The sequence below is a fragment of the Mustela nigripes genome, chromosome X, assembly GCF_022355385.1.
Source record: "Mustela nigripes isolate SB6536 chromosome X, MUSNIG.SB6536, whole genome shotgun sequence".
In the NCBI taxonomy this organism is placed as follows: Eukaryota; Metazoa; Chordata; class Mammalia; order Carnivora; family Mustelidae; genus Mustela; species Mustela nigripes.
The window spans coordinates 97,658,976-97,686,963 of NC_081575.1; the positions used below are offsets into that span (position 1 = coordinate 97,658,976).

The following is a 27,988-nucleotide window of genomic DNA, read 5'->3' on the forward strand; positions in this document are numbered from 1 at the left end:
GATGAAGATTATCATGAAAAATAAGATGAACACTTTTATATGTTGATACATTCAGGGGAGTGTCTGGGACTCGGCTTCTTAGTTCATAGTTTGGACTCGGCTTTAACAGAAATGTTCACATTCTCACTTCCTGACTTATTCTTTTTTTTTTTTTTTAAGATTTTATTTATTCATTTGACAGAGATAGATCACAAGTAGGCAGAGAGGCAGGCAGAGAGAGAAAGAGAGGGAAACAGGCTCCCTGCTGAGCAGAGAGCCCGATATGGGGCTCGATCCCAGGACCCTGAGATCATGACCTGAGCCAAAGGCAGCGGCTTAACCCATTGAGCCACCCAGGCGCCCCACTTCCTGACTTACTCTTACAACACAACCCCCTTTGAACATTCAGGGCTTTCTGTGTCACGGTGGTTTAGAGGGAAGGATCAGAACCTTGAAAACTTGAGGAGATCCCAAAGTCTAGAAACTACTCTTCATAGGGGGGAAATTAGACTTTGTTTGCTTCTGGGAAAATTTGTTTTCCAGATTTAATATGAATGTCAAGTACTTGGCTACAGTTAAAGAAATCCACGGTCTCTGGTCAAGTTGGAAGCAAAGTGGGAGCTCTTAAGCGTGAAGAGTAGTGTGGAAGTCCCACTTGGAAGGAGCCTTTGTATTTTGCTTCTGGCTCTGTCAGGGAAGGGACACAGCTGTAGGGGTGTTGAGTGTTCTTACCACAATAAACTAAAATACAGAGTAAAAAAAGGTACAGGAATACGCAAGAAAAAAACGATTCTGGTTTCTGTGACAATTTTTGGCATTTCTCTGTTGAAGAGTTCCTCAGCTACTCTACTATTTCAGCCACAACACCCCTTCTTCTCTCCAGGGAAGAAAAACAGAGAAAAAGGCTTGGTTTCTGGTCTTTGTTTTTCTTCTAGCTGACAAGAGAACCCAGGACAAATTACAAAGAACTTTCTAGTCCCTAGCTTTACTCACTTGGAAAGTGAAGATTTAAGAAAGGGGGATTTCCCCTTCTGAGATGCTACAATATCCTTTCCTTATTTGACAGAAATTATGGGGGGGGGGGGGTTGTTATCTCTCAAAGAAGTTTGTAGAGATAAATGAAAGCTACCTCCAAAGAATTTAATTCTTGGTTGCCCAGTAACCATTAAATCCCTCAGTCAGGCAAGAACCACATTCTTGCCTTGAGACAAGATTTAGCCCTTTCTGAACTTACCCTCGGGCTGTGTTGTAGAAGTTTATCTCTAAGTTAGTTGCTTACAACTTGGAATAAAATGTGTTCTAAATGGTGCTTAGGTCCCCAAGTCACAGAAGCTTATTTAACTCTTGGGGTTCCTGATGGATTGTGTGGCCTGAGTAGAATGTAACTCCAGGTTTCTCTGGAACAACGTACTTTTGGGATAGAGACTGTATTGTTGGGCTTGACTCCGCTACTCTCTAAGCTTCTCTGGATAAAAAGAACTGAATGTTTATATTGTAATAGGGGTCTAATGCCCTTCTTGGTCACTCCACCTTCCGTCCAGCCTGTATAGCTTCCCTGTCTTAGGTCCTCATGTTCCTTGGTGCAGTATTCTGTGATGGGTCCGCTTCCCTAATCCAGTCCCCACTCTCTGACCCCTACCGAGAGTCGTGGTCCTCCTGAGGATACCACCATCACCCTCATAGTGATGAGGATTCCAGACAACCAGGACAAGGAAATACCCATATCTCCTACAGCAGAGGAGTCTGGGAGACCATCAAGGGCTTTGAGTGTCGATAGATTATACCTTGAATCCAGGCTCTGGGATGCAGTCTTAGGGAAGTTACTAGACACAAGGTCGGTCACACAGAATTCAGGCTGGTGTGGGGACTCAGTGGCATCAGATGCATACAGCCTTATTCCCTGAGCACTCAGTCAATGCTGGCACTCCTCCTGTCTTCCCCTTAGACTCTAGGGGGAATAATAATTGGACACAAAAAGGGCTGAAGTACAAGTCATCTACATTTGAGGTTAAAAAAAAAAAAAGCTGTTCTAAGTTTGTCCCCAAGTAGTTTTATCCCAGAGTCTGAGGAGAATAAAAGTGGGTCAGATTGAATGAAAGGGGACATGAGGGGAGAGAGAAACAAAGAGGTAGAGGAAGGGGGAGTCTGTGACCCTCACAAAGGATGGCAAGCTCCGGACCCCTGCTACTGAACAGGGAAAGGGGGACGCTCATTCCTGTGGCTTCAGGGCTCTGTGATGTGTTTAGCGGAATTTGGGGAGTCTGCCTGATTTGGGAATGGAACCCTTTAACTGGCCAAAGGAGAGAGGACATACACTGTATCAAGCAGCTCCCGAGTGCAACAGAGTTTGGAGGTGATCGAGGTGATCGAGACTGCTCCCAGGAACATGACAGTTTCGTTTTCTGATTCAGATGTATGTGGTTCCATTGCTAAGGCATCCTTGCTTATTAAAAGCAACTCCGTCTACGGCAGGGGATAAGGCAATCCATTATCAAATGAAAAGCTCCTGCCATTGATTAATTTTAATAACAGCTGCAGCTGCTGAATGATTGCTCTTTTTTTAAAAAACAATGATTTACATATTAGCATCTTTATCGGGATCTAATCACAAGTATTTAGTTTCCAGGCAAATGAACACGTAACACTGAAAAGAAAACATTCTGTTACATGCTGCATTTTTATAAACGTCCTCTAAGGAAGCTTCCGGATGCGTGGGCACCTGAGTCCTGTCACCTGGTCCCCTCCCCCACTCAGGTGTACAAAATGCAGAAATGAGCATGTTTTACTGTATTCCTAGATGCTTAATATCAGGAATTGGGTACTGTCTTGGGCTGATTACTCACGCCTAAGGATTCAACAGAGTTTCTTCTTACGCCTCGCCAACAGCAACACCGATAACATTAAAAACCCAATGTACTTTCCCTGGTGAGATGAAAGTGGAAATACCCACCAGCCCAGGATAGTGTAATGTTCCAGAATGGGTTTTCTTTTTCTTTTCTTTTCTTTTTTTTTTCAAGAAGGTTAATTTGCTTTTCTCATTGCCATGGGAAGGTAATCTGATTTTCCCATTACCATGAAAATCAGATTTCCACTGCTGTTTATGTTGGCCTCTTTCTTACTTACAGAGGGATAGAGGAGAATGGATATTGAGGGGAGTGTGGCGGTTGGGGACCTTGGTGGTTGGGGACCAGAGGAATGGGTAGAGACAGGCAAAGGATGCAAATCATTTTCATTCAGAACCTAAGACACATGGGGCGCCTGGGTGGCTCAGTGGGTTAAGCCTCTGCCTTCTGCTCAAGTCATGATCTCAGGGTCCTGGGATCGAGTCCCACATTGGGCTCTCTGTTCAGTGGGGAGCCTGCTCCCCAACACCACCCCCCCCCACCTGCCTCTCTGCCTACTTGTGATCTCTCTCTGTCAAATAAATAAAAATCTTAAAAAAAAAATAAAGGAACCTAAGACACACTGTCAGAGAAGGAAAGATTTAGGACTCTTAATAGCTGAAAGTTACCAAAGCTTTTTTTTTTTTTCTTTTTAAGTAACATGTATCTTAAGAGCTGTGGGTAAGGAAAGATGCTACTTGGCTTTAAGGAGATTTTGCACTTATGAGATAAAGATAGGAACATGTCTGAGGAGTTAATGAAAAATGAGCTACTTATGAGTGCTCACACACAGGTAGACATTAACTTCCAGAGAAGCATGTATTTAAAAATTCTAATCCTTATCTTACATCTGGGCATAGTCATACTTGTTAAGGTCCCATTCAAAACAAAAGTCTAGTTAGAACTTCTTCAGATCCATTTATGTCTAGAAGACTGCCTTTAAGCTCTTTCTTATAATGTTGTTTTAAATTAAATGAACTGTCAGGCCCTCCTGCAGTGTAGGGTTACCCATCTTCAGTGAGGTATTTGACCTTGTGGTTCCATGATGGCTGCTCTCTGTCCCTCTGGCAGGAAGAAAGAGAAAGGACCTTTCCCCTCTGAAGCTGGCTGTCCTTCCATTTGGAAAAGGAAACCCTTCCCTGCAGATATCTTTTTTTTTTAAATATTTTATTTATTTATTTGACAGAGAGAAATCACAAGTATTCGGAGAGGCAGGCAGAGAGAGAGGGAATCAGGCTCCCTGCTGAGCAGAGAGCCTGATGTGGGGCTCGATTCCAGGACCCTGAGATCATGATCTGAGCTGAAGGCAGAGGCTTAACCCACTGAGCCACCCAGGCGCCCCCCTGCAGATATCTTAAGCATTGGTCAAAACGGTGTCCGCTTGGCTTAAAGAGAATTGAGATCCTCCAGCCTTTGTAGTAAGTAGAGAAAAGTCAGGGAGAAAGAATTTGAAAACAAGTGTTTAGTGAACCGACCTTAGAGAAACTGTCGCAGTAAAATACACCCGACTCCTCAAGTCCTCTTTCTCCTAAGCATTCTCTTGGGATGCCCTTTTTTCTTCCCTTCATTCCAACTCCTTTACATCTTGGGAAAGTTCTGATATCTTTGTTAGGTGTGTTTCCAAAAAAGCAGCTCAAGTTCGGACTCCTCAGGGATAAGAAAGAGGATCAGTCCAAGTGATTGACCAGTAGCAGTGGGAAATGATATTCCATCCGGAATCTCATTCGATTCAAACCACATTTACTGTGCACCCATAAGTTTACTGGCCCTGGGTGCAGTAAACTAAACACGATCTCTTCTGAAGTCCCCAGGTTTGTTTTCTCGTCTTGTCTTCCTCAAGTATAAGAATGAACGGTAAAGGGACGCCTGGGTGGCTCAGTTGGTTAAGCAGCTGCCTTCGGCTCTGGTCATGATCCCAGGGTCCTGGGATTGAGTCCCACATCGGGCTCCTTGCTCGGCGGGGAGCCTGTTTCTCCCTCTGCCTATGCCTGCCTCTCTGTCTGCCTGTGCTCGCTCGCTCTCTCTCCCTCTGTCTCTGACAAATAAAAAAATCTTTAAAAAAAAAAAAAAAGAATGAACAGTAAAGCTGCTTCTACTTAGTCATAGCATTCATTTTTATCCGTATTGGTATAGATTTTATTTTTATTGATGTTGATTCACTTTTAGCCTTTGTGGGCTCTTTTATAAATTCTTAGTGAATTTGGGTGTTAGTTAGTTTCACCCTAGTGAAACTTAGTGTTTCAGAAATAGCATACCTTTTATGGAAAATTTTCAATTCCATTAATCTTAAAAATAAACACGGGAATACACCTCAAGTCGTGTTCAAAACTATCTTTGTGTTTGGTATGTAAAAATTGTATGAGAGACTATGTGCTGGCATTGTACGTTTGTTATGTATATAAGCATGTTCACACAACCAGATTTTTCTGTGTAGGTACTACTGGGCACATCACAAATAGCCAGCAAATGCGTGCTGGTTTTGTATGATTAAATTGTCATTTTGTTTTCCCACCTTTTTGGAAGCCTGCTTCTTTAACCCATGAGTTTAGTGGTACACGGTTGCGCCCACAGTATGTGCTTAGATAAATGTTAATCAATGACTTAAAGTAAGAAATTGTTACTTGATGAAGTGTAATCAGAAGGCTGATTTGGGGTTTGGGTTCTGTCTTCCCATCCATACTTGTACTAGAACAGTAAATGTATTAAGGCAGTATTTTTGGTGGCAGAACCATTTAGTTTGAAGGCATTAGAAAAAGGTGGAGTCCAAGAAATTAATAGTTGGGCAGTTTTTGGAAAACCCAGTTAGAACTGTTGGCATGGAGTGATCTGAGTAAGAGCGAATTATTAGAGGAACCTGACAGAGTTTTGCCAAGGACAGGAAAAAGATGGTGTAACTGAAGTGTAAACTGTCCAGGTTTGGGTAAAAAAAAAAAAAAAAGGGGAGCGGTCTTGCTGCGGCTGGAATTTAAAACAAAATGTCTTCGGGGGGCCAAACTGTGGCTGGATGGGAACCTCAGGCTACCTGAAAAGCTTCTGTTAGGATAAATGAGCCTTGGCTTCTGCTGTTGTCATGCAGGAATGTGAGTCTCTGTCTTCTTCCTGAGAAATGGGACCACGGGAAGTCTCCAAATTGTTAACTCTTGGCACATCGGTCAGCGCTTCAAAAAAAACCATTACGTGAGCCAAAGCCAACCAACCAGACAAAAACCAGAAACCCATCTGCTGACTAAATTCAGCCAGTTGGTGGCCTCTGGTCTCTGGTTAACAGAGAAATAATTGAAAGAGTTCAGGAGTTTTGGGAGAAAGATCACCTGTTGAAATCCTGGAAGATAAGGATGAAGGGTGCGGGGAAGCAAGCTGAGAAGCCAGGACCGAGGTGGGAATTTGAGAATTTAGGGAAATCTTGTTGAGTCGTTCTAAAACTGGAAACCGAGGAAGATGAGACTGCTAGCTTTAAAGGACATGAAGCAAATTACTGCCATTTCATTTCATCATTGAAGTGGGTTTTTCCACAAATTCCCCAACTGGGAGAAAGGAGGGTGGGTTTGAAATAGTTGGTGGTAAGCATATTACACAGAAAAGGTACACTTTTCCAATCCAGAAAAAGTAGGGCGTACAATTAAAAAAAAAAATGATTTGTGGAGGCTCCTGGGTGGCTCAGTAGGTTGAGCATATGACTCTTAATTTCAGCTCGGGTCTTGATCTCGGGGTTGTGGGATCGGGCCCCATGTCCAGCTCTGTGGGGCACAGTCTGCTGGAGAGTCTCTCCCTCTTCCTTTGCCACTCTCGCTCGCTCTCTCTCTAAAATAAATACTTTTTAAAAAAAGAATGTCTTGTGAATTCGGTTATATGAAAAGCATACAGAGGTATAAAGATTAAGTCACATTTGATAAGTTAAAATGACTCACCTTTATTATGAAGAGTAAGATTTAATTAAATCGTCTCTGCCCCAGAGAATCTGAGATGTGTGTGCATTTCCAGAGAGAGAGAGCACTGTGAGATTCGTTAATGAATGAAGTGGAAAATAGAGCGGAGGGAGACGGGGCTACGTTGAGAAGTTCCTGGAGCTGGGGTAGTTCTGTCTGGAGGTGACTTGCCCACGTTAGGATGGAGGAACACCCATGGGAGAACAGTGACTGAAGGTTCTGAGTCAAAGAAGAGGGGATCCTGGTGTCCAGCCAGGAACTGTGTGATTGCCTCTGGCAGGAGGGAGACAGAGGGGAAGTGCCCTGGCTTCATCTGGTGCAGTTGTAGTTGGAGCATCAGGAAGGTGACCAGTCAGGCTGATCCGAGATCCACGGACCAGTTTCCGGGACCTTGCTGATTGCAGTGCCTTCTGATGATAAGGATGGCAAATACGCAAGTGCTTAGACGCAAGAGTTTTTTTCAGTGAGTTGACCAATGCAAAAAAGGCAGACTAAATGTGGAATTTGGGAGTAGGGAACCAAGTGAAGGATTTACATTCTTTGGGTATGCAGGCAAGGTACTTAAGCTTTCACTGTTTTCAGTGCCTTATCTCACTCCCAAGCTTAGTTTCTCCTCACTCCCCCGTGTCTGGTGCAGCTTCTCCTGAGATTAAACCTCCAGCCTTCTATCAGGGTGACACAGGAGGTGGCTGGATGCTCGGGACATGGGGTGGGGGAGAAAGTGTTGAGGGCTCTAAAGACAAGCGGTGCTTGTATTTTCAGCCGTATTTCAGCCTTCAAAGGAACCTGCAGCCTCTTGTTTTTGATGCCTTGGTGGTAGAAGTTGGCGTGCTGCTTATTAACCCCCAGCCCCTCACCTTGCCTATCTTCCCCTCCTATTAAATGTCGACTTGGGATTTCTCTGCCCTCCAAAATCACGACCACCAGGTTGTCTGCCGGGGTTCCAAGATACTGGAGCTCGGGTCAGTTCTCTTCTCTCCAGTTCTGTTTCGTCTCTTCTAGATAGATGTCACTTTTACTTCTATTACTGTCATCCGAGTAGAGCGTTCTTGGGAATAAGGACAGAGAACACGAGGCCGTTGCATCTGCCTTGTTTAACTGGAACTCCCAAGACTTCCCTTCTTGCAGTGATGTGCAGGGCCCTGTGGCAGACGTCTTCCTGCCGACCTGTCAGGCCTCTTCGGAGCCACTCTTCCTCCTCACTGCGTGACAGTTCAGCAGGACTGACCTTCCTAAGATTCTTCATGGTCCCTCCTTTTGTCTACTTGGGAGCCTCCTTTACACATGCTGGCCTTTTCTCCTGTTTTGTTCTCCCCCTCTTTGCTTGGTTAACCTCCATCACCCTCCAGATCTTTGCCAGAACCTCACATTCTCAGAGAAGCTTGCCTGGCCTGTAGTTCCCACCTTGTGTTGGGATGTCTTAAAAGTACAAATGGAATGATTAGGGGGTGGATGGAGATCTTTCTTAAAAAAAAAAAAAAAAAAGGCTATAAACTGGTATGGCTTAAACAGTCTTTTTAAATCATTAGTATCGGGAGCCTGGGTGGCTCAGTGGGTTAAAGCCTCTGCCTTCAGCTCAGGTCATGATCCCAGGATCCTGGGATCGAGTTCCACATTGTGCTCTCTGTTTGGTGGGGAGCTTGCTTCCTCCTCTCTCTCTGCCTTCCTCTCTGCCTACTTGTGATCTCTGTCAAATAAATAAAATCTTCAAAATATATATCATTAGTATCATTTTGTATGTATTTTTTGGTGGGCAGATTTGAGAATTGGTGCCCCAGTCCTTTCTGCTTGGAAGCTGAAGTAAAACGAACAGGGCACAGCAGCATCCTCAGGAATCAGCTCTCCACTATTGGGAACATGTCAGGCTCCCCCAAATGGCATTGGTGTATTTATTCATTGTTTATATAACGTCTATACCCAATGTGGTTCAAACTCAAAATCCCCAGATCAAAAGCCACACGCTCTACTAACAGGTACCCCTGGAAATGGTATTTGAGATACACAGTTCCCCCAGGAAAACTTTCTGTGGGCCACTTGTTAAAGAAGCTCTTTTCTCAACAGATCTTTTATCAGAGCAGGAAACTTCTGGAAGCAAGGCTCATTTGAATATTGACTCCTTCAGGGGAACAGTGTTGCCAAGAAGTAGTGAGGGTTGGCTGGGGAAGGCCAAGCCAGAGAAGGGGGCCAGAAGGACCCTGAGCAGCCCACAGCCAGGATTTTGTGCTATTTTTCATTTCAGAGTTGAAAATCTCAGTTTTTTTTTTTTTTTAATTTTTGGTTTATGACCTGTTCCTCTCCTTTGCAGTTTGAAGGCTCCCACATTGGTGCCATATTGGAATACTTTGTTGCTTCTCTTGCTTTGTTTTTTAGAAAAATTCTAGAGAGCAATACCATTTCACCTGTGGAGATACAACTCAGTAGTAATTATAAATCGCAGACTCGGCCTTCTGCATTTGTTGCGAGTAGGAGTGTGTAATTCCTACTTATCTCTGTGTGGATTTATTTTAGCCCCATTTGAGTAAAGCTCTGTGTTGATGATGAGGTTTTAATGAGTTTAGATTTTTAAAGCCCTCAGATATATTTTAAAAATTACGGATCCAGTAAAATGAAGTCATGTACCTCTTCTTTCTCAGCTGATTTTTGAAAGATACATTCCAGAAATCCTACATGTGGTTGAAGAGTTCCCAGTAATTCTACCTTGTACTCTAAACTTCTGAAGCCTGGACATCTTGGTTTCAAGACAGACTTGGTTTAAATTACTCAGTTTATCTCAAGCCTCATTAAGACCCGTGGTTCTTGTCTGTTCTGGTGTATTGGAGCTGGCAAGAATACTTGTCATGTGGAGAGTCCATTAGAACACTCTAGGAACAGTGAGGCTGGAGAATGAATGCGAGATACAATCTCATACGTGAAAACGGGCCACCTTCCTATACTGGAAGGGCTGTCTGGGGAGATGGCCTCGTTTTGGCTTCTCTGGAAAATGATTAAAATAGACAGGCAGTAGTAGTTTAATTCATACTGTATGCCAGACATTCGAATTGGCACTGTACCAAAAATGATCATACTTCCCTCTAAATTATATTTTTCACTCATGATCACCTGACTAATTTGGATCACATTTCTTCTGGGAAGCAGACTTGGTAGGAAGAAACAAAGACCACAGTGCTAATTTATCTGTTGGAATAATCTTTGGCTATCCAGCTCTTTCCACTCATTAATTTTATGAGGTCATTATCATTCCTTCTACCTAATAGATAAACATACTAAAACTTTGGGCCTTTCCAAAAAGTCTCCACAAGCCATCAGAAAGCTGAACCCGGCCATAAAAACTGAAATGAAAAATTTAAAAAAATAAATAAAAAGGAAATGAAAGGGCCTAATGTTTCGTTTCTCTATTTTCCAAGCTTTCCCTTGACTTTATATGCTGAGGTGTTTTTCACTATTTTTGCAAGAGCATGGCCAACGTGGTGTAGATTTGTGACCTGAACTTGAACTGTTGTTCCTCTTTTCTGGAATCCGATACCTTCAGCCACTACCTTCCACAGAATGGAAGTAAAAATCTTCAAACAGATGGTTACCAAAGTCAGGAGAAATTGACAGTCTGACTAAAGAAGCAAACTGCCCCCGCCTCATTGCTTGTTTTGTGCTTCAGAACAAAGGCCAAATGGGCCATCACGTTAGTAGCTGGTGATTGAGCTTGAGAAGGTAGATAGATGGTTCGATATCTGCCCTCGTTCCTTAAGTTTCTAGATTCCTCTATTTTTAGGTTAGAACCAGCCCTGGTTAAAATAATTCAAGTCATGAAGAGGAATGTTCACTTCAGCATTTTTATCCTTCTGAAGTGTGCTTTCTACCAGCTGCCATGGAAACATTGTGTAACTCGTTTCTTGGATAGTCTCACTCCTCTCAGAGTTCCGGTTGTGGAGCGCTGGTGAGCTCATTACAACTTGGATCCAAGTCCTGGAAAGGCAGTTCTCAGAGAGAGTGGAGGCCAGCCTCCCATGAGGGACTGGGGGCTTTCGCTTTATGGGGCGTGCATACTTGAGCTACCAGGTCAGCTCTTGCCTCAGCCCAGGACGATGTCACTTTGTCCACAGCTGTACCCCGTCTCGAGGTTTCTGTGTGCATCCTCCCTGCTTTCGGAGGCAGAGACTTAACTTCAGCTCTAAGCCAGAGGGAGTGGTGCTTCAGATTCCTAGCAACACAGCAGACTCCAGCAACACAGATGGTTATCTCTCCCCAGTAAGGCTTCCAGGCCACCAGAACTCTGTTGTAATCCAGTGATGCTTACTGGAGAAAAATGTGGATGGCTTCTGCTGCGTGCTGATGAAAAGTAGGTATTTTCCCAGCTTCTTTCTTCTCCGATTTCCAAGTCACCACTGAGAGCAGTGGTGAGATTGGACCCAGGGCAGGGGAGGGGCACAGAAACCTGGTGGCCAGAAGGCAGTGGGTTGCGGGTATGTGAATGGGAGTCAGAAAGGATGAACTTGGGGCAGAACGCCATAGTTGGGAGGACTTGGAAGGGAACAGTTTGAACTGCTTTAGGGAAGCCGAGAGCCCGGTTAGAACGGCCCTGTACCAGATGCTTGTCTCAGATAGGATTCCATAGGGAACCACACCCAGAAAGAATCCGATCATCCTCCCCTCTCCCACTTGGATCTGTAGCTTCATGTGGAATTTGCCAGTTCTTCAAATACACTGAAATACGGATGAAGATTCTGACCTCATTTAGATCATTTGTTTCCGAATTTTGAACAGAACCCGGAAAACTGGAAAGGGGGTAGAATTGGGGTGGGTAGGAGAAATATCCTAGTTCTAGGAAAGAAGGAAGATAGTAGGAGACAAGACCAGTGAGTTAATAGGCGTTTTAAAAGGAGGATTAGAAAGAAAGAGAAACAGAAGAGAAAGTATTTGCCAGTATCTTCTGGTCAGATACGTGACTGACACACAGTTCACACTCCATACTTTAGTTGAAGTCTATGAATGAAAGGAAATTTGGAGTTGGAGGCTGTTCCTTGGAAACTGCTATGGGATGGGGTAAGGAAAGACTGCTCCGTCCTTCCCAGGAAGGATGTTTCTGTGTTTCTATGTTGCTTATTTTATAAAGACCAAGGGGGCTTATTTCTGAGTGTGCAAAGGAACTCTGTGCCACCAAGAAGAGGGCGAGTCTGATCAGACTGGCAAATGGTGTGACACGAGTCTGGAGGGGAGGACAGGAATTCATGTCTTGTGGATTAGTGCCAGAAGACATGAGTTGGCTGAGACCACCCAAGAAGGGAAGCAGTGATGGCTAGGGAAGAGAGACAAGGGAAGATCCATGACTCTCAGGGAAGAAGAGACACTGAGGGACAGTCAGAGGGACGGAGGTAAATCAAGTTCTCCTGAGCAGAGAACAAACTCTGGGGAAAATGTGTTCACTTGGAGAAAAAAATCTGTTCCTGTTACCTTTGAGGACACTTTTAGACCCTTTTAATATAGTGAGGACCTTTCACTGGAGTTCATCATGAATAGGAGACCCACAGATACGTCCCAGAAGTGAACTTTTAGTCTAATTGATCATGATTGCCATTCAATAATCTTGTACAAACCCACAAAATGGAACTTAGAAAAGACAGCAGGCCTTTGTGCAGAGTTCACATTTGAACAACGTGGGAAATGTAAATTTGGTAAAATGTACAGTTAAAGAATTGACCGTACTTGAGGGTCCATATGGATCACCTGGGATCTTGTTAAAATGTTGATTGTAGGGACCTGGGTGGCTCAGTCGGTTAAGCGTCTGCCTTGGGCTCAGGTTGCGATCCTAGGGTGCTGGGATTGGGTCCCACATTGGGCTCCCTGCTGAGCAGGGAGCCGGCTTCATCCTCTGCCTGACACTCCCTTTGGTTGTGCGTGCTCTTTTTCCCTCTCCCTCTCTGACAAATAAATAAAACAAAAAAAATTGTTTAAAAAAAAATGTTGATTCTGATTCATCGATCTGGGTGGGGCCTAAGATTCTGAACTGCTTACACGCTCCAAAGAGACACTGATGCTGTTGGTCCTCAAATCACACTTCGGCTAACAAGGACCCACAAAGGTGTTCTTCGGTATATGTTGGTAGCCATGCCAAGTTAGACGTGGTTTAACTTATCCACGCCTACCGACCAGTTTAAAGTGAAAGCAGGTCTCAGAACTAGCTCTGTCACAAAAGAACATTTATTAGCCCCAGGGCACAGAACAGTCTTAAAGCGAATGCAGAAGGCAGAGTGAGCTTCACAACTGCCCCCTAGCCCGGGCCCTCTAACACAAAGGACCAGCAGCATAGCGGTCTTCCGTCAGCATAGGTGAGATTTGTCTATTTAGCTTTTCATGTCTGTGGCATCTAACAGTATTTACCCTTCTTGTCTGCTTTCTACTCGGCATTAGCCATTCTGCAGGATGGTTGATGTTAAATTACCAGTTTTTAGTTCCTTTTCATTGAAGATTAGTGTCCCATGGTACAGCTCTGCCCAGTCTGTCTGTTCCTTCTCCTTATGATTTGTTACCAGGTTTTCACTATTACAGATAAAGCTACTACTGTGGACATTCATGGACACATCTTTTTGTGCACGTGTGTTTATTTCTTTGGGGTAAATCTCCAGGAGGGGACTGTTTGGGTCCCAAGAGAGATGTCTGTTTGATTTCATAGGAAGCTGCTAAGCTGGTTTTCCAAAGTGGAAATACAGGCTTACGTGCCCCCTCCCCCCCGCCAGCTGTGTGTGAAGCGTTCCAGTCACTCCCCATCCTTGCCAGCATTTAGTACTGTCTGTTTTTATAATTGTCAGGCTGAATATTTTCAGATGCATGACAGACATTGTTTTTCTGTCCCCTAATGTCAGTCGAGGTGTTTGCGTTCAGTCTTGACAAAGGCCCTACAGTTAATGCTCTTGAACCGCGCAGCTTGGATTATGTGTTACCTCATTTCCCTCCCCTGAGCCCAGTCACAATTGGTTTTGCGGCTGCCATGTGATTATGGCGGTATGTTGTGTTCTCTCTCTTTCATGTTCCTTTGCTCGTTTAGTCCTTCTGTCCGCCGGTGGTTCACTAGATATAGTACACTTGCTTTTTCAGAGAGCAGTTGTATATTAATTCCCTGCGAACGATGACAGAAGTAGGGACAGAGTACTTGTCCTCAGGGAGCTTTTTGGAACTGGGTTCCTGAAACCCAACTCCACAGACATGCCAGCAGAGACATAAAGCCCAGTGTATTCCAAGGTTTGCACACACTTCAGTAAGGGCACCATGGAAATGAAGCTCTGGTCTGGGTTGGGGTTGTGGGGGACTTGAAAGACAGGTGGCGTAGAAACCGCAGTAGCAGACGTCGTTGAGATGTTCATCTGTGATGAATATTACAATGGTGGCACCTTAGATTATAAACTACATGATTATTTTAGTCCCAGTTACATTTTAAAATATATCTCACACACGCAGACACACACGTGCATTGGTTAAGAAATTCTCTCAATGTTAACAGTGCCTCTCTTTGGATCGTAGGATTATGGGTGATTTGTTTACTGGATTTTATATTTTTCTTTGATTTCTAAGTATGCCAAGTGAGCATGTATAACTTTTATAACCAGAAAAAGATATTAAACGGGTGATGGGTATTAAGGAGGGCTCATCTTGGAATGAGCAGTGGGTATTGTATGGAAGTGATGAAGCACTGTATTTGTACCTGAAATTAATATTGCACTGTTAGCTAACTAACTGGAATTTAAAAAAAAAAACTTGGAAGAAAACCCAAATATTATCAGTGAAATAAATCCAAGACTAATTCCTTAAAGCCTGGAGCTCTTCCGCTGTGATTTTAAATTACACAAACATGCTTTTCATGTACCTGAGATCTTCATCTTAAACTTTTGTCTTTTTTAGAAGGCCTCCTGTATTTTCATTTGTGAAATATTCTTTTTGATATTATTGAGAAACAAACTCATCTGTACTTCAAAAAAAAAAAAAAAAAAAAAAACCAAACCCCCCAAAGTAGTATGAAATTGCCACTTGATTGTTGGCTAAGTTCTAGGAGCTATTTCAAAAATACATTCCTTGTTCTCTTGAATCTTGTGTAGCAAAGATCCTCTCCAGTAGAACAGAGGCTATTGTCTTGAAGAAGAAAAAAAATGCCTGTCTGTCTCATCTTCCCTTTCAGGAACAAGGACTGCATGGATGCCCAGTGTAGTTTGTAGAATTTAGCTTGAGCGATCGTCAGACAGCAAAGAGAGTTTCTGTTTGTTTGCTTGTTTTTGCTTATTCCAAAAATTGACAGAATTTTCACCACCTAAAATGTGGGACATATGTACAAGAGATTTTTTTTCCTAAGTTACTCTTGTTTTGTTTCCAAAACAGCGGGAATTTTCGTGCTTTCTGATGAAATAACAAGTGATCTTTGTTTTGTCCCCTTTTTCCTCAGCTGACCTGAATAATGTCAGGTTCTCAGCTTATAGGACGGCCATGAAACTCCGAAGACTGCAGAAGGCCCTTTGCTGTGAGTATTAACCCGTGCCTGAAACACGTGATGGTTCCTCCTTGCTTTAAAAAAAGAATTGGATTCGGGGGTATTTCCACTCGGAGAGGGGAGAAATAGCTCTCATAAGACAGGCTCTAATATAGAATCCCCTTTTTAAAATCTTTTTGGCCTAGTGTGCCCTAAACTGTTTTGTTAGGCTATTCAGAATCTCTCCTGTCACCATTCCTCAGCTACTGATGTTGGATTGATAAGGTTTTGATAATTTATATTTTTGAACTAAGGGCTCCGGCAGCCTGAGTTACTTTTATGAAACTTGAAATCTCTCCCCATCTTCTGCCTTTATTGCTTCTTCTGAAATGCCTTTAGTGGTAGAAGTCTGTATCTGCCCTAACCACATTGTGCAAGTGTCAGTAGGTTATTAGCTTGAATGCTGGGGTTCGGGTGGTTGCCGTGATGGAGGACAGATGACAGGCTAAGTTCTCTGCTTTTTGCTCCATATCATAGCTCAGTAGGGAAATCCGAATGTGTCCTGTAGTTCCATGTCTTCATCTCATGATTTATATATAATCCATTATCATCACATTAATTAGAACATATTGTTTGAAGGCCTGTGTGCCTTGATGATAGAGCCATGAAACAGGAATTGCTCCAGTCCCTACCCTAATGGCACTTGTAGTTTTATGAGGAAGATTGAGGGTGTCCTTAAAGTCTGGAAACATAGGTGAATATACATAAGATTGTTGAGAATGTGCACAGTCTGTTAAAAAAGAGAAATGAAGTGATACCATGTCCATTGCCACACTTTATGGGCAGCTTGAGGAAAAGTAAAGAGAAGATTTTGAAGGCCTCTATTTCATCATGTGACAGGGGAAGAATGAGGGTACTCTGAGAAGGGCTAGTTGTGGGGGTAAGCTTCAGAGACCCTTTGCTGGAAGAGGTGGTACCTAAGCTCTGTGAGTCCAGAAGGCTTAGGAGGAGTGTTCTAATCAGAAGGAATGGCATGTGTTCCATTCAGGAACTGAAAATGCTTGAGCGTGGCCAAAGCTTGGAGTCCAAAGGAAGGACCATGGTGAAAGATTTGGCTGGAGAGAGAAGTAGGAGGAGGATTGTAAAAGGCTTTATAAATTATTTCAAGAATCTAGTGATCAGTGGGGAGCTATGCAAGGGGGTTACATGATGGGATTTTCCTTGAGAAACGTCATCGTGGCTGTGGAATAGACCGTGAATTGAGGGCGTGGGTTGTGCAGCCCACGAGAGCAACTGGTTGAGCAGTTCTGGTACTCTAAACCTTCCCACACCGTGGCCCGAATGGGCACTGGAGAAAAGGAGAGAATCGGAGATAACTGAGACACATGTAAGAGGTGACGTCGACAGGCCTTAGTGATGAACTTGATGGGGTGGGTGAGGGGGACTCAGGGAAGCTATGAGGTGCTCACTTGGCAGAATGGTGGACTTGCCTGGAAGAGGTGGGCATGAAGCTGTGATGCTTGGGAGAAGTAGTAGACAAATAATATTTAGGACTCATCATATGTAGACTCGGGGAGAGCGTGCAGAGGAAGAAAAGACTATTTAGGCTGTACAGAGGGAATTGCAAAGCACTGGCCATCAGGGGAGAAGGAAGATAAGTGTGAACTCGAGTGCCAGGTACTGCCTGGGAGCGGAAGAAGTGGCCAGCCACAGGGGGGCACATGGGCTAGGAGGTCAGCATGGAGTCGGTGCACATGCCTATTGGATTTAGCAATAAGGAGGTCCTAACTGACTTCAGTGAGATTCTTAGAAGCACAGTGGAGGTGGGAAAGTGGGCTTAAAAATAAAACGGAAGCAGATGTAAAGACGGTCGGTATGGCTGGTTCTTGGAGAAATTTAGTTTGAAGGAGGGGGGTGATGGTGGCAGTTGGCTGCCATGGATGGAGGCGTTAATGAAGTGTATATACTTAGAAGTTGAAAGATACTTGAGTCCATTTAAATCATGACGAGAAGAAGAGAGAACAAGATAATAATAAAAAAATGGGACTTCTCAGAGCACAAGGGGGATAATTAATCTAGGAGCCAAGAGAAGGTGGGGGCACCTCTCTTCCACTAACAGGGGGTGGCGAGGCAGTGATCTGTGTGGGTCGGGTAGCTAAGGAGATACGGGGCTGGAGGGTGAGGGAAGCCATGTAGAGGTTTGTTTTCTGTGGAAGGTAGAGAGTGTTCCTCTGCCACAGTTGGGAGTGGAGGGTGATAGGGTTGTGGGTGGGTTCACCTTTCTGGAGAAGAAGAGAGAAGAGGGCTGATTTGAGCAGGAGCCCAGTCTGCTTGGTGTTCAGTAGCAGCACCAAGCTTCACGGGTGTGGGCTTGCTCCAGGCTCACTCAGTACTCAGGAGCCAGATGGGTCCATCGCAGGTGGGCACATGACAGCTGGGCGAGAGAAGGGGAGATTTGGGTAAAAGAATGGTTAAGTGGTTGAAGTGATGATGTCTGTCAAGGCCGTGTTGAATTCACATGGAAGCTGGTAGTCAGGAGGTAGAGGGATCGAGGGGCTAACGGTTGAGGGAGGCATAGAAGAGGTGGTGTGGAAATAACTGGAAGGCTGGCAGGTTGTGGTCAAAGAGTAGCATAGCTAAACATTGTTTCAGGAGTGGAACAGGTCCAGGTGACTGGATCTCGGCTCTGACCATTTGAGTGGGTGGCGTAGATGTGAACTTGGACGGAGATGAAATAGGAAGTTAGGGGAGTGAGTCGAGTGATGCACCGGTCATCCCTCCCCATACTGAAATCCTTCAGAGTCGGGGCCAGAACCAGGGAAGAGAGAACTTCTGAATCTGGGCTTCCAAGCCTTTGGGAATTAAGGAGCCTGACCAGAGGTCTGCAGAGGCTAGCAGTCAGTCAAGGACAGTTGCTGGCTTGGGGCTTTTTCCCCAGAGAGGGAGAAGAAATGTTCAAGAAGTGAAATTACTTGGGAGGAGAGAGTCCACTTTTCATCTTTATCTGGGCCTCTCCAGTCCTTAGCACAAAGCCCAGTGCACACGGTATAGGGTTTTGTATGTTTCCATGGAATGGATGCATGAACAAAAGTAAATTGAGGCTTCCATTTCCTTACAGCTTATAGTCTGAAGCTGTCGTTTTTCAGCTATATAGCTGCCAAGTTTAAGTGTTTTTTAACGGTCTCCCCAAACCTGCGATTTCCTCAGGGACCTGTTAACATACCACAGCTGGAAAGAGGCCCACTGGGGAGGGCAGTCAGAGAGCGGGGCGGAGTCAGAGAACTGGGCGTAGAAAGTCTTCTGCCTCTTTTTCTTCTCTTGGCCCTGTCCCATCCCAGAGATAATGTTTTCCATCGATAAAGGGATAATTATGAACCTGTTACTGTAAAGCGTTATTAGTATAGAGTCTCTTCCTGTGAAATCCTGAAAGTATAAGAGAGATAATCAGCTGTTTCCGGTTATACTTTGAACAAGCCCAGAAATAGACAAGATGGAAAACCTTCTAGTGACTGTCCTTCTCTATCATGTTGCTTTGTCCCCTGGATTTAGGCATTATCCACTTCTGTTAAATAATTCTGCTCACAAAGATGTCTCACTTTATCATTTCAGTTTAAGTTAAAATTTCCAGTAGATGTTGGGAAATGGGGGAATTTGATATTATGAAAAAGTTTGGCCATTTGAGTTTATAACCTTGTAGTAGAGGTTATAAGCTCTGAGGGTAGGATGTAGAATTTCCACTTTGAAACATCTGAAATTCTCAGCCTTTGCTTTCTGAGCATGACTTTTCTCCTATTTGAAAAAGATTTAGGCACAGCCAAATTAGGGTGTAGGGTGTATTTACCTAAGTTACATATTGGATTCTCAAGAAAGAGTTCCACATGTCGTATGACTACAGAATAAGGAGTTCTCCAGTCCCTTTATTCTTGAAAACATGTGTGGTCACATTACTTAACTAACCGTTCAGTAGATGATTTAAGAATTTCCTCTTAATTTGATGTTTGCTTAGGTTTATCTTCCAGCCTTTGTCATTTCTGTGCCTGTGAAGCCATGATAAAGAGCCATTGTCTGTGCTACTGGCAAATAAAACTTGTCCTGGCTGGCTCTTCCAACCGAAGGGCGATTCTACCAACTTCGCTTTAATGAAAATTAATGTTATCTCAGTGATGTCCTGATGCCAGGGAAGAGTTTGAATTACTGATGTTTTAGAAAATATGCAGCATTCCTGCCATTAAGCTTTTGGTCGTCTTTTTGCACTTCGCTATCAAAGCTTCAATATTGCAGAAACCTGAATAACACACTATCCACTATCAAGAATTTGCTATTTAAGTTGAGAGCTTCACCATTGGCCTGTAATGTCCCGAGTTTGTAATCGGTTTAATGTTGCATGACTCCATACTGCCTTTCAGCGCCCCGTGAGTGAAAATTAAACTCGGCAGAAAATCAGAGACAAAGAGAAAATCTTGGTAAGACGGATTTGTAAGCTGCTTCCTAAGGCTGATACCCGCCCCCCACCCCGAGTTAGGAGGAGATAATCTAAGCTTTTTCTTTGTCCATCTGTAGTTCTGATGACGTCCTCTCGGGGCGCGCGCGCGTGTGTGTGTGTGTGTGTGTCTTCTACAATTAAAAATTTCTCCAGCTTCTAAGAGCAGACTTAAAAATGCAGTTAGCAAAGCATACATATTTAGTTTCTTAGCATGTGGTGGGTTGGAGAGAGCCCAAACCATAGGGCTCAATGTACTGCAGTTGATAAATGTGACCGACACTCTGCAAACAAGAAATAGAGAACAGTTGAATCGCAAAGAGAGATTTGGTAGGACCTGAAGTTGTCCGAATAAAGTCATGGCTGCCAGACTCTTCCCTCACCACGACAAAGCAGGTGAAAGACTTGGTCCTGTCTTGATGAAACCACCTCCCCTTTTGAGAGGGCACTGAGGGTGGCCTGCGACAGGGTTCAGTTGCTAGCAGAGACTCCCGGATCCATGACAGCGTAGCTTACGAGTCTTTGGTCTAGTGCAGGGAAAGGCCCCAATGAGGCCACAGCGTGAGAACCAGAATGTGTCTTCACAGCCACAGGCTGCCTTATGGCAAGGCAGCCCAAGAGGCCACGCTCATTGTATTGTCCCGTGCGCCACCAAAATCCATCCTTCTCATATAGGCAAGGGGTGATACCCAGATGCTGGTGCCTGAAGAAAGGGCTCCTGTAACAGAACCTCTCTTGCTCCCAGGGGAAGTACTGTAATCCTATTCCAAATGTGTCCAGTATCCGGGAGGTGCACACTGGGGGAGGAACGGTTGGCCCCGAGTGGTGATGCGGAAACTCTTCAAGGAGCACCTTGTAGCTTTCATTTCCAGTCACTGTTCTAGGGGGCTTGCCATCCTTAACCTTGCTTCCAGAGCTGGGTGCCCTCCAAGTGCGGTCTTTGCACTAGGAGGTCTCTCTTGTCCATGTATCTTTCCCCATTCTGAGCCAGTTCGTCCTGGCGGGGGACCCCTTGCTGAGCTCCTAACTCTTTTATTTTCTTTTATGTCGCACGGCCCCATGCTCTGTGGTCCAGCAGACACATTGCTGCCATTGTGCACTCACATCTTTACTATGACAAGGAAATAAATGTGAGATGCACAAATGTCCAGTCACCCAGGCTAACATCGTATGAGTCATCATCCCTCCTCCATAGTTGTTGCTGTGCTTATGCCACAGAAATTTCTATGATTGTCCACATCACATCTCTGGCTTTTCAGTCACAGGGATGTGGGCGCCTCCATTTAGGCTTTTATTCCTTAGGGGTCACAGTGTTCCTGTTGTCCGTCCACCCATTTGTGGCTTTCCTCTCATACCACGGGTCAAATAGCTGTTTGTTTTTTTACACGTAATATTGTACCCAAGACCTTTCTTAAACCTTCACGGTCACAGTGGCCCCACAATGTTCTTTCAGATTGTTGTAAATCAGTGTTTTTCACGTTTGACTGGGTAGGTAATCCCACAGGATACTTTGCAGTACAGATCCTTAATAACAGACGTGTCCTGTGAAACAAGAACCAAGACATAGCTGCTTTAGTATTGCCCCAAAGATCCCTGGTTATAAGCAGAGCTCACGTCTCTTCCTCAGCGTGTTCTATAGATTGGCCAGCTGCCCTCTTCACTTCTTGACTCTTTTGCCCCCCCACTTCTTGACTCTTCAAAGAGATAATTGACTAAGAGCTAAGGGAGCACATTTGAAGCCTCTTTCTAGGCACCAGTGATGTTGGATTTTCCCTTTTGTAACACCCATGGCATGGCTTTGTTCCCTTCAGCAACAGTCTGACCTTTCTTTCTTATCATTGATTTTAGTCCAAACCTTCCACCCGCACACCAAGTATGTCCTTTGGGTTCAGCCACTTGGCGCACGCGTATGGAGCTGGTGGCAAGATGAGGCCTAGCGGGGATTCCTCTTCAGTCTCTTCCCAGTGCTAAAGGGCGAGATCGGGTTGGTACAGAAAAACGGGGTTACCCTGTTTCTAGGCAACAAAACATTTGTGGACAGTCAGCTCCAGCTAGTTGAGGGGTGGGGAAGGAGTAATAATCCATTCCGTCAATCCCTGTGGGATTTTTGCACTTAGGCTCCAACTAAGAGCCGTAATATCCTGTTTCAGAATATAACCGGCCTTTGAGACTCTTAATTGTAGCCCCAGTCCATGGACAGCTAGGGATGGCATTGAAAAAGAAAATGTGGTGAAGTCGAAACACCTGCTAAGTCCCCAACTTGAATGATCTTTTTAATTGCAAGTGGTCTCACAGGTGTAGCCCATTTATCAAAGTGAGAGCTGCCCAGGTTCCTTTGGTTAGATCTCCACCTGCAGGCCAGAGAGCGTGAAGCTCTAGCTACAGGAGATTCTGAATTTCTTGGAGCTTGGCTGATGCATCCAAGGTACCGAATTTTTAGTCGACCTGCTTTCTGCTATCGGCTTATAGTTCCTTTCTAATCCATTCTGTTAGCTCTTCCAGTTCAGGTTCTACCACTTATGGATTCCATTAGAAAGTTCTGTCATTGATAACCAGTATCAAAGCCTGTGGTACTTGAAGTCAAGGGTAGCTTGGAAACCAGCAGCAACGGTTCATTTTCATCCCTTCTATCAGAATCCTCCTGTTTTTCTTCAGTAATACCGTAGCCAGATTTTTAGCTAAGGATGAGTTGCGGGGGTGGGATGGGGTGGGATGGGGTGGGGTGGGGTGGGGTGGGGGGGTTGGGGCGGTCTCCTAAGCAATCTCACACCTGACATTAATTGCACTGGGAGTAGCAGTCAGGGCTCAGTTGCTAAAGACTCACGGAACCCAAATGAGAGTGTTTAAAAATTTACTGTCCATTAAAGACAATGGCTACAATATCCCGTCAGCATTAAAAGCAGGATCAAAACCACAGGCTGCTTCAGGGCCTAGGGTCCAGATAGGCCAGGTGCGAGCCCCGAGTGCCTGATCTCTGGAAGGACGGTACCAGGATGCAGTTTCTCTCTTGGATCAAGAACTGCACATGTGAGCACAAAACACTTTGGAAACCAGGGAGCATGTAGTGGAGTCTCATTCAGGGTTTCTTAAAGCCTTATGGTAACCTGGGCACATTCTTTCTCCATAGATGGTCCTCATGAGTCTCCCTGCACCCTCCCTGTTCCCCCAAACCAGGTGAAAAATGTTCAGTGTAACTTTTATGCATAAACAGTAATGATGAGCTGTAACCCATGGCTACACATCAACACAGTAAGGCACTTCTTTTCATTGCTTTGATCCAGGCTCTGCATTGTGTAGCCTTTTAGCAAAAAACATCTTAGGCCAACACCAGAGTCTCTGAGATGAACCCTCACAGTGCAGATAACCACATCAAAGTGCACCAACTTTCTTGGTGGCCAAAGATGTGCTTGGAAAGCCCGTCAGCCCTAACTGTCAGCTGCCTGGAGAGCAGCATGACGTCACCAGCAGCCTTCTCTTCCCACAGGTGCCCGCTGCCTGGGCAAGAGCCGGCAGGCACACAGCGCTTATCCTGGTACCCCCCCACCCCATGCCCTCCTCTGTCTCTTTATGCACGGAGTAGGTTCCGGGGTTGTTGGTAGATGAACACAGTCTCTGCATTGACTTGTGAAATGAGCTTGGGGGTGATGTGGGACTTAAGCTCACTGACTTTCTGGTGCTTCTCTTTCGTTCTACTGTTCTCTGTGGTAGAGAAGGTAGGATGGTTTTCTTTTTCTGTCTAGTCTGTAAGGGCACCTTCTGCAACCTCCCTTTGCGCTCCACACTATGGGCCTCCACGTGTCCTACAATTCTTAAGAGTCGGGCTTCTCTCTGGTCTCCACTTTCTCAACTGCAGAAGGATTCTAAGGAAGCTTTCTGGTCTTCAGAGCCCAAGAGACAGTAAGAGACGAAAATATCCTGCTTCAGCTCCTCACTGGTAGCATTTGCAGAAAGGAGTGGAGTTAGCATTTGAATCTAGAATGTTGATTGAAATCGACATGATTTGATTACTCGCCACCAGAGTCTCAGTAGCCATTAATGGATCCTATATTCCATATCGCCCACCCCAACATCCTGCTTCATTTTCTGCTTTGTCTGCTTTTCTTGGAAAAAAAAAGTCCTCTGTCCTCTCCCCACCGTCTCTCAACCCCACAGCCCTAATACAGAGAGAGGCCAACGAACGGGCCCTATTCAATTGTGTCAAAACCTATAGCATCTTCTGCTGTACAGATAATTTTTGAAAGAGTGGGTATATTAGCACATGTTTGGGTTTTTATATAACTTGCAAATATATTCCCTAGTAAGAAGATACATACATTCATCCCCCAGCGGAAATTCCTAGTTTGAGATTAAACAACAACAACAACAACAAAACAGTCTCACAGAAGTGTCTGCTGGTTGCTTTTTGAAGCTTCTAGAAATAGTGAATCATTATGTTTAATGTTTCATCAAAAGATCTCACTGTATTCTTTCAAATGGTCGTTTGGAACAGTTAAGTGCATGTCTCTGTGGCAATTAAATTGTCCTATCGATTTTCTCTCCTCTTTTCAAGTGCGTAGTATTGGCTATGGATACCTGACTACAAGTCTTTGAAAAATTGTTCCACGAAAGGGGAATTGTGTTTGATATGTTCGTTTGGGAGAAATGTGTTCTCCGGTCTTCTGTGAGGGACCATTCTCCTGTTGAATCGCAGCTGGTTTTGGCAAAGCTCGCTGTACAGTATTTCTCTCCTCACTGTGTCGTCTCTGCTCCTGTTATTCCAGAGCAGTTGCCTTGCTCCCCTCTGGAGCTGTTTCTACTCCGGATTTCCTAATTCTGTGTGTTACCCATTCGCCTGTGCAGAGATGAAGGTAGACTCAGTAACAAGCAATCCATGCCATGTTGCTACTGGTTTGTTTTCTTCCATCACATGAGTAAATGAGACTCTTAGTACAAACCCGAGTCTGCACATTCTCCCTTGTTAGTTCTTGTATCCTTGGATGTAAGACAAAATACTTATAATGATGGAAGCAGAGTAACAAGAAAATAATAGAAAAACTTCAAACCACCCATAGCTTCCTTCAGTTTACAAAGAATTGCACTGAGAATATTGGTATTTGGAAGAAAGCCATTCCTCTGTCACCCTCACGGAGATGGTGAGCTGCTTTTCTAAATGTTCTCACTACCCTGCACCTGAATATTTTTCCTTCTGAGCAAGTGCAGCACACAGAAGGGGAAGGGGTTGAGGAAGTTGGGAGTCCTTGGTCTGCTTACTGGGCCTTCCCTTCCTCCAGGCCCCCTGCCTTTTTGCATTATTATTTTTTTTCCATTCTTCCGATCTTTTTCCTACCTGCCTCCCTCTCAAATCAAGCTATGTTCTTTCCTGCCACTTTAAATAAAGTCTCGGCTTCCATGTAAAGAGGTCATTTCTCTGTCACGAGAGTATTTTAACACAAAAGGAGTGGGACCTTGGCTTTGATAGGGTGAGTGCTAGTCCAGGGCATTTTCGGGAAACTGCGTGGAAGCCACAGAGCTTTACTGGCTGGGATGAAAGACAAAAATCCCTCCTGCTTCCACCACCAGGTCTCCTTCTGGCTTCCAGGGAAACTTCAAAGGTTACTGTTTTTTCTTTTTCAAAAGAGAAAAACGTGCACGACATGGGTATGAACCTGCAGAGGTATTAACCACTATATTCACCCCCCTCCCTGAACATTAAATTAGAACTCTTCACAAATAACTAGTGAAATACATTGAAGCCTTAAATTCGCATCTGTGTAGCATCCGCCTAGCTGTTTACTGACTGGGATGGCCCAGGTTTGTCTGCCTCATCCCCCTAGATGTGCAAGAAATTGACTTAATTACCATTGATTCTTTGTCTCCAAGGACAGAGAATTCAGACCAGAGCTTAAGTGTATTAGGTGTTAGAAAAGCACAGTTGCTGCATTTCCAATTTGGCTAATAAATTGGCTTTAGAGAAAAGTGTCTTCCCATGACATTTGGGAGTAAAGCTTGCAATTTGCTGCAGTTGGACAAGGTTGAGGTCTCGCTTTTGTTAAATTTTTGTCTCGTGGCATATGAATAAGTAACACTTAAGAGCAAGGGAATCCACCTCCCCCCATCTTAGAAAGTTCTTAGAGGACTTGGAAAGTACACATTGTAAAATACAGCTTGGAGATGAGAGAAATAAGTGAGCCTCAAGTCTAAAAACTGAGTAGATTATGCAGTTACTTTAGTGTCTCTTTTGAAAATTCTAATCAAGTGGATGACTTTTTCACTTAATATTAAGGTAGCAGAGAGAATGTGACGTGAGTGATATTTCAAGGCGAAAAATACTTAATGATTACAAATGCATAGCCGGAAATAGAGTTTACACAACCCTAACCACACAGATTAATCAAACTGACCTTCTCTAATAGTAATCTACAAAGGTACTGTCAGGAGCGCTCTCAAAATTTCTAGTAAAACAGATTTTTCTTCTTACTTGTACTAAGTGGAAATGAGTCTGTTCCCATAGAACATTTTAGGTCCTCTTAACTCTGAAATACCCATTTACTTCAGGAATGGAGACTCTTCCTCCCGCCCACATTCTTTACCTAGTGCCAGCGAGACTTCACAGCAACCTCAGATCCTGAATACTCTAGCCGTGAAACGTAGAGCTGGGGTTGAAGACAAAGCACTTCAAAGGAGGGTAGGGCTTAAACTGGGGTTCTTCACTACCAGCTGAGCTATCGAAGGGCACATGGATAAAGCAGACGTGGTATATGTGTATAGACATATACAGCATATTACACAGCCATCAAAAAGATTGAACTCTTGCCATTTGCAGTGACATGGATGGAACTAGAGGGTATTATGCTGAATGAAATAAGTCAGTCAGAGAAAGACGAGAACCCTATGATTTCAGTCATGTGGCATTTAAGAGACAAAACTGTTCAGCACAGGGGAAGGGAAGGGAAAATAAAGCCGGACAAAAACAGGGAGACAAACCATGAGAGACTCAACTCTAGGGAACAAACTGAGGGTTGCTGGAGGGGAGTTCGGTGGGGGGATGGGGTAACTGGGTGCTGGGCATTATGGAGGGCACTTGATGCAATGAGCACTGGGTGTTCTGTGCAACTGATGAACCTCTAAATTCTACCCCTGAAACCAGTAGTACACTATATGTTAACTAACTAGACTTCAAAAAAAAATTATTTTTAAAGAGGATAGGGTTTGGGTTTGGTGTTCGCTGAAGAGTATGAGACAACCCGACCAGGATTTTCCCAGGAAAGGGAGAAAGAGTGAAAGGCGGATTTTTCCCTGCGGACTCACTTGTGATCTTTATGTGGCTTTTGTAGTGGATCTGTTGAGCCTGTCGGCGGCATGCGAAGCCTTGGACCAGCACAACCTCAAGCAAAATGACCAGCCCATGGACATTCTGCAGGTCATTAATTGTCTGACCACTATTTATGATCGCCTGGAGCAAGAACACAACAATCTGGTCAACGTCCCTCTCTGCGTGGATATGTGCCTCAATTGGCTGCTGAATGTTTATGACACGTACGTATGACCAGCTCTTTATGGACTCTGCCACGGTACGCTTAGTTTCCAGAGTGGTGCGGATGTAATTAGCATCACAACAGGGGCCCCAGTGTAGAAATACTGTCCTCAGGATGGAAGGTGCCCAGTGCTGTCCCTGTGATAAATCATTTGCGTATTCACCGAAGCCGAAAAATACTTGGATCAACTAGGAGGTAAGAGCTGGACTGTAGATTGCTCTCAGAAAACAAACAAAACCCTGAGATCATCATTTTTCATGCTCATGTTTCAAATAGTAGAATGAGTCAGTGTGTAGCCTTTTCTTGCCTGTGTAATTTGCATTCCTCCATCCACTTTTGGGGGCGGCTCCCATTGGTGGCAGAAATGGATGTGCTCCTGGAGATGCTGGCACACCTGTCACCAGATCTGAAGAGCGTTCGTTCGCTGACACTCAGGAGCTTTTTTTTGCCGAGAATGGTGAATTGATAAGCCACACAAAATGAGAACAAGCCCTTTCTGGAGCCAACTTGGCTTCTCAAACCGAGGAAGGTTCAGAGCATTCACCTCCCTCCCTCACTCTCTCGGACTATACTCTTTTACTTCTCTTGAATTGCACACAGGAGGTATCCCCAGTTCTTAGTTTTGTCTTGAGCTTACTGAAGGCCGTTGAGGAAGGTAGCAGACATAATTGGTCTTAATTTTGACTAATTCTTCTTACACCTCAAAATGATGACATGCCTCATTTCATGTGCTAGCAAGAACATACCCCATGTGGGAATCT

At 44.4% G+C, this 27,988-nt stretch overlaps 1 protein-coding gene across 1 annotated transcript in view; it reads left to right on the forward strand.

Moving 5' to 3' along the window:
* DMD (dystrophin) overlaps positions 1-27,988 on the forward strand; it is a 1,970,015-nt gene that overhangs the window by 1,847,108 nt on the left and 94,919 nt on the right. The window contains exons 63-64 of the mRNA XM_059385278.1: positions 15,210-15,284; positions 27,027-27,228. Of these exons, the coding sequence (XP_059241261.1) occupies positions 15,210-15,284; positions 27,027-27,228 (277 nt within the window). The remainder of the gene's footprint in view (positions 1-15,209; positions 15,285-27,026; positions 27,229-27,988) is intronic.